General features: G+C 39.4%; 1 protein-coding gene across 2 annotated transcripts; it reads left to right on the plus strand.

The window, feature by feature from the left end:
• Positions 1–778: 778 nt before the first annotated feature.
• LOC108563783 (protein tincar-like) lies at positions 779–5,319 on the plus strand. 2 transcript variants are annotated; one of them, XM_017922564.1, is made up of 9 exons: positions 779–823; positions 875–1,044; positions 1,104–1,294; positions 1,370–1,551; positions 1,613–1,901; positions 1,960–2,336; positions 2,642–2,774; positions 3,142–3,309; positions 3,517–5,319. In XM_017922564.1, exons 1-9 carry the CDS (start codon positions 804–806, stop codon positions 4,540–4,542), a joined length of 2,556 nt encoding a protein of 851 aa, XP_017778053.1. In that variant the 5' UTR covers positions 779–803; the 3' UTR covers positions 4,543–5,319. The 2 variants fall into 2 exon arrangements, with proteins under 2 accessions (XP_017778053.1, XP_017778054.1); XM_017922565.1 differs by lacking the exon at positions 3,142–3,309 and having other exon boundaries at positions 779–1,044.
• The last annotated feature ends 1,789 nt before the right edge of the window (positions 5,320–7,108 follow it).

Below are 7,108 nucleotides of genomic sequence, written 5' to 3' on the forward strand. Positions count from 1 at the left end.
GGTGCGGCAGAAATAACTCCCACATTTCAAAGGGGGATTGAAAAAAAAAGTTTGAAATGGTTGAAATACTCGATGCTCACTCGATGTATATTTTTTTCTACGGTGCAATACTAAATTTTATAAAAAAAAACCCTCGATTTGTAGAAGAATTTCAAAAAGGAGTATTCATAAAAATAAGATTTTTTTTTTCTTACCAGAAACAATATCTTCGCTTCGATTGCTTAGAAGATGAGCAGCGGCAAGTAGAATTTTATGAAAATTTCAATATTTTTCCCACAATTGGTATAAATTGCTTCAATATCATTAAAAAAATGTATAAGAAAAATTTAAACGTTTAAAGGTTATAATTGACGTAAGATATTTGACGTTTCTCTCAGTCCATAGGCGTCGACGAAAATTTTTTTGGGGGCAGGCAACCCGAAAAGCGCCGTCCTTAACGTGTTAATAAGCACTTGAATCAAACGAAGAATGTTTCAGTTTTTATTACCATATTTAATTTAAATACTACCATTTATAGTTTTCGAGAAATCCATAATTTCCTACATACTAATTTGATTTTTCTGATACAAAATGGTAACCGTTTAAAATTTTAATTTACTTACTTCACCAAAACCACTTAGATGGCGCTTTGACATACTGTCATATTATGGTATCTAAACTATATTTGACAGGTTGTTTGGCAAAGGCTACTATGATATTGTTTAATTGCATTTTTGTGTTTGAGATGTTGGGAATAGGATCTAATGTTGTTGTTGTTTTTTTGTCTGTTTGCAGAATCCATTTGGAGGACGGATTTGGATTTCATGGTGGTGCATAGGGACAGGTTGGTGGTGTTGAGTTTCATGACGGCGACGAATAACAGTTTGAATCACAGGCAGCAGACGACGCTGCCGGCGCTCCTGACGCCCGAAGAGGTCGTTGGAAACTCGAGCCTCCTTCCTGACGGCACCAGACCGACGGCGATGGCCTTCACGCATACGGTCGTCAAGACCTTAAGGGAATACATCGGTCACGAGCAGCACGACAACCTTCAAACGAACATAGGTAGTCCCAATACTCCAAAATTAATTTACCAATTAATTCTTTGATAAATATCGAAACAGAAACGGGATGGGGCAGCACCGTCAGCGTGGAATTCCTGAATTTCGCCTTCTCGCTGCTCGTCTACGCCGTCCGTTATCCTGCCATCTTCTGGGCGACGAACAAGTGTCTGGGTCTGGTCTTCTCCGTTCAGCTATTGATGAACGGCATGCAGATTCTGCTCGCCTACGCCGGGATGTCCGTCCTTTACAAGGTACACACGAGACAATGTGAATAAGTAATCGGCTTAAAAGGGAAGATGCTCATTGCGGTCGGAGGGTTGTTGCAGGTGCAAATATTTGGGGCCTGGAAGGCGCTGCCGCTGCTCAAGCATCAGCCGGGCGGACTCTCACCTCTCGGGGGAATCACACCCTTCCTGCTCAATCCCCAAGTAACGTTGGCCCTTTACATCTTGTCGCTGCTCCTGATCTTCTCCTCCAGTCTAGTGCTATACCTTTACGGTCACACCAGGTAAGAAATAATAGAAACGTAACATATTTTATACTAAAATGTTACATTTTTAACTTATTAGATTCCTTTCGTTCGTTAATCAAGAGCGCGAACGAAAAGTGATTATGCTGCGTGAGGGCGCCCACTCGAGGATGGGTTATTTCACTCACTGCGCCGCTCTCTGCGTTTTGATCTCCGTCTGCTTATGTAACGGTCCACTCTTCCACGACTATACCATCGTCTACAAGGGTAGTCTTGATGGAGCCATCCTGGCAACCATTATAGGTAGCATCCTCCATCTTTTCCTGTGGGTCGTAGTCTGGTTGTTCCTCACCATCAAGCAGAAATGGACCTTCAAGTTACGCGTAACGGTACCTACTAATCCAATCTAAACTTATAACAGAAATGATTACATTATCATCTTATTAGGTTGGAAGAGCTACCGTCAGACAGGCTAGATCATTGCGACTAGTCACCGACGTTGATCTAATGTCCAATAACTCCGAAGACCCAAGCACTCAACCTCTTCTGGTGGTCGGTAACGGACGCACCTATACCATAACAGAGGTGTCTCCGAAGAAGGCCATCATGGGCGTCATCCAGAAGGCTTCGATGATCAAAAAGGTGAAGGCTGAGAACAGCGGATCCACAGCCGACGAGACTGACGAGGAGCAGATCTACTGGCTGAGACCGGCCCTGGTTACGCCGCACGCCTCCCCCGACGGCACCAAACAGCTCTGCTGGTTCAACAAGAAACCGAAGCACAAGGTCACCTTTAACGAATCCTCCAGTACGTCTATTGCGCGGTAACTATTAGGTTCTTCTTCTTCTTATATCGCTTCTTCTTTTTTCATTTTATTTAACATTTAATTTCGCAGCTAAAAATCACTTTCATTAACTTTTATCTAACGTTCACAGATTAACCAATTACTTGATCAACATTTATATTGTATATAATACCAATTTATCTTTCGTTAACTTATCATGTTTTTCTTAGTAACAAATTTGTCGAGCTGTGTTACATTATATTCTTCGTTTTATTTGCTGCATCCTGGTGATTCGGCCACTGTTTGTTTTATGTATGTTTTCCTTTCTTTGTTTCCGTTAAAAGTAATAAAAGTAATGGGAGCAGAAGACGGCTGCCGGGAATGGAGATCGATGATGGGGACTACGCCACATTAAGGGAGCTACCGTTGAAGCCCGGAGAATCCATGGATAACGATAACATCAGCGAGGAAGGAAAGGTAAAATGAGGTCTTAATTACACCCAAAACATTGTCTCGAACACTATAAAACTAACAAGAATCATCACCTCACCGTATTCTATTACATTCCTGTTTCTTCTGCGTGCTTGTGAGCATACTTGTGAGCGTGTGTGTCCGCATTTTGTGGTTGCTGTCTTTCGTTTTCTTTGGAGGCTTCGATCTATCCTACGAAACATTATACTTAACAAACACGAAACACTTATCTACATTAGATGTGTTTTATTTTATTTATATAAATGTTATAGTGGCAAAATTGTTGTAATTATAACTAATTATAACAATTTGCAGTATAACATATTATATAATTATATTCTAATCGCTTTAATTAACAATCATCGTGCTTCAGCTTCTGGCTTGCGTACATGACGAGCACGTGACATATGCTAGTACTAGTCGAGATTTAGTCCCGCCGGTAGATTACGAGGATCCGAGCCCGCTGCTAACGCCAGAACCCTTGGACAAGATCGACCATCAGCAGACGCCGATCTCTGTGATCGTTCACAATCAGACGCAGGTCGGTTGGTTTTCTTCCTGGTGTGTTTAGATAGATACCATCACTGTTCTCACTTAACTAACTAACCAATATTTCTTCATCGGGTATTTACAGATCATCCAATAAAGAAGCTACAATTTTATTGCAAATTTCATGTTTATTGGATGCTCTGTAATGTTTGCAAGATTCTTCAATGGATGCGGTTGTTGTCATGCGTTGATGTTTCAGGGTTCTTCGAGCGGTCTGACTCCGCGCTGCCTGAGGCGAGCGGATTCAGGGATGCCGCACGAGGAGTTGACGCCTCGTTCGGACTCGATAAGTACGGAAAGCTCATCGCCGCCGGATCCGCCCGGTAGTAACCACAGTGAGACATCGAGTGGGATACATTCTAATGAAAGTTCTGATCATCAGCAGTTCGGTCCGGCGACGACGCCGCCACCGTCGTCGTCGTCGGTGTCGACGAGGCGTGCCACAAGCGTGGCCGACTTGCAGCAGCCCGCCAAAGAGGAGATTCAATGGAAATCTTGCTCATTGCAGAGAAACATGCAACCGCCTCCGACTAGCGCAGCTAGTTTCGCCCAGTACATGGCCGCCTCCGCCGCCGCCGCCGCCACGGCAGCCTCCAGCCCGAGCTCGAACTGCTCCTCCTCGCTCTACGGCTACACTACCTCTGCCGCTACCGCTTCGAGCTGCAACAACTATGTGAACGCCTCCGATCTGGATCGTAACGTGATCCTGGAGAATCCCAACGACGAGACCGTCGTGATCAGACGCAAGGCCGTCCGACCCAAGACCACCGTCGAACATCACAACCATCACCTGCCCATACACCAGGTGATTATCAAAGAGGAACCCTTCGGACGCGCCACCAACATGCGCATGACCTCGTTCACGGACGACCTTCGCGGATCTCAAGCCTCTTCGGCGACGCTCCCGCATTATCCTACGCAGCCGGTGCCAAGCACGAACGGCTTCCCGCACTGCTCGACGATGCCTCTGCCACAGCACACTTCGTCCAGCATTCCAGCAGGTCACGGTCTCGGCGGTGGCAACAGCTGCAACGTCTATCCTCGGCAACACACCACCATACCCACCCATCACAACGGAGTCCGACTCTTCGGCGGATCGCAGAACCCCTACCTGAAGCGTCTGCAATGCCAGAACGGCGTTGCGAATCGCTACAACAGCCTCAACGAGCCCATCTACACCGGAGTCAACAAACTCACCGGAGAGATCTACCACTACAACTCGTAAACACCCACCACCACAACCACTGGATGATCATCGATTTGCATAGGCACAATTCAGTTATGTTCCCCCGAAATTTGTATATTTTTTCCTGTATAGTCTCTTTACATATACATATTATATATATACATTTTACTATAATTTATAAACGACGACTTTTTGCGGAGGATATTTTTGTACATACATAGGCGAACGTTAGGGAAACCGGTTGTAGTAGATCAATCAAAGAGCGGAACGGATCAAGTAACAAATACTGACACAAAGAGCGAGCGAGCGACAGAGTTAGAAAGTAGTAGCCATGTCAAACTGAATCCGGAATTACATACACTAAACATCTACAAATATTTGCAAAAATACATCAATAATTAAACAATACAAGAACATCAACTTTCTTCATGTTATCATACTCATCATCTTTACGAAATCATAAAGACAAAAATTAAAGAACGTTTGTAGACGGTTTAAGTTGTATGCAAATTCCGGTTTTCGATGTAGGGATTTAGGCAAAATATGTAATCGATAATAATATGTTTTAATTTATGTAATTCGACGGTTTGGCATGCGCGAGTTGGAGTAAAACCACACCAAAAATAATTATATATCTTCGAAAACAAACAAAATTTTGGCCGATCTATAATTTCATCTAGCTTCTAGACGTGCAAAACCATTTCAATTTTTCCCGTATTTATAAAAAAAAATACTAATATTTATTTCGTAAATTATTAACACGACATTATGTTTTTAGTTTAGATTTTCTAAAACAGAAGCCAAAGATTTAGTTTTTAAAACATTCCAAGAATTTATATATTTTTTTTCTCTCTCTCGAATCGAAGACTTGAGTCCAATTCATCAACTCAAAAACATTGTCATCAATCAACAAATATGTTTAGACAAATTTAAGCTCAACTGTAGCATTAATTTTGTTAGGGTATAATTGGACCAAAAAAAAACAATAATTTGATACGTATTTTCTTGAAAATTATACAAAAAAAATTAATGAAAGTCATATCAAAACTTTTGATTCTTTGATAATAGATAGATCTTCAATTTTTTGAAACGTTTCTGTTTCAAATCAAATATTTCTTAAGAATCGATCGAAAATATTCTCTTTGAGTACAAATACAAGGAAACAAAAATTTAGTCTACTAAAAAAAATTAGACCAAATTTTGTTTGTTTTTTTTTTTTAAATAAAAAAATTAATAAAGAACAAAACAATATCTGCCAATTAAGACTGTTTATATTTGTGCAATTTCTCTTGCAACAATTTTATATTACATATTTAACTTGTCACCTGTAGCAATTTTTGACGCAAGTAAAAAAAACTAAAAAACTTTAATTTAAGCACTGACAGATTTAGGTTAAAATCTGTCAAACAGTTGTTGAAATGGATTTGGTCTTCGATTTGGAGGATCGAGAAAGTCTTTTCACTTGAGTTGACGTTTTCTAAGTGTATCGCAACTTCATCATATCATGAAAAATCGACATCATCATGTAAAAAAAATAAAATAAACGAAAACTACATTTTAACGGAACAAAAAGTACATGGTATAACGGAAACAATAATAACGATATCAACTATATAGTATTTACGTAGGCGTAGCTTTTTTACAGCGGACAGAAACCAAGAGAAACTTTATCGGTAATTTACTATACAAAAAAAAGGAATAGATGGAGGAAGGAAGGAAAGAACGTAGATTTTGTATCTCTAGAGAAACGTGTAGACAACAAAAACACACCCCCTAGCACCGACCTTAGCAACAACAACACTCTAGCAACAATTGTTTTCGTTTCGATTTTTGATCTTTGTTCACATGGTAACGATTCTGTATATAATTTAAGTTTTAAGTAAGTTATACTTCCGATGGTGCAAATATTAAGTTGTTAGGTCTCTATTATTACGTAAGTGTACTAAATAGGAAAAATAAAAGAAGATCAGAAAAGATCAGAGCATGTCCGGATCGCGTATATAAATATATAAACAAAAATGAAAATAATCGCGTTCTCTCAGTAATTTTTCGATCATTGACAAGAAAAAAGTAAATAAAACAAATTATACTAATAACGAGCTTACAGTTAATAATACAGTAGCTTCTTTCCAAATATCTCTTCGCGATGTCTCCGATATTATATAAACATGTGGATGGATGCATTCGCGGAGACGATAATATCATTTACTCAGTCAATGTCTACAATACTAAACATATTGATCTCTACTTACTAAATACTAATACTAATTGTAATTGATATTAATAAATTATTGAATATTTATGAAGAAAAAAAAATAATACAAATATATTAACTAAATATATTATTATAACAGACAAAAAAAAAATTATACGACTATATGAAATATACAACACAGCAATTACTATATATGCGAGGATTGTTTAAGGAAAATTAAAAAAAAAATTATTAAAATAAAACTTATAAGCAGGTTTGCTCTAAGGAATATGTTATTATGTGTATGCATCTGCGGATATCCCTGAATGTGTTTCTTCTGTTTTTTGATAGGTTCCTTCTATTTTACACGGACTCGAGTTCGGCGATTTCGCCTCCCAAACTTTTTTTATA

The sequence above is a fragment of the Nicrophorus vespilloides genome, unplaced genomic scaffold (genome assembly GCF_001412225.1).
Source record: "Nicrophorus vespilloides isolate i.1.1-1 unplaced genomic scaffold, Nicve_v1.0, whole genome shotgun sequence".
NCBI classification, from domain to species: Eukaryota; Metazoa; Arthropoda; class Insecta; order Coleoptera; family Silphidae; genus Nicrophorus; species Nicrophorus vespilloides.

Coding starts and splice junctions, on each gene's coding strand:
- LOC108563783 (XM_017922564.1), top strand. CDS start 804: ATGGTGGTGCATAGGGACAG. Junction 824..874: donor ATGGTGGTGCATAGGGACAG/GTTGGTGGTGTT, acceptor TTTGAATCACAG/GCAGCAGACGACGCTGCCGG. Junction 2,337..2,641: donor TCCAGTACGTCTATTGCGCG/GTAACTATTAGG, acceptor TTCCGTTAAAAG/TAATAAAAGTAATGGGAGCA.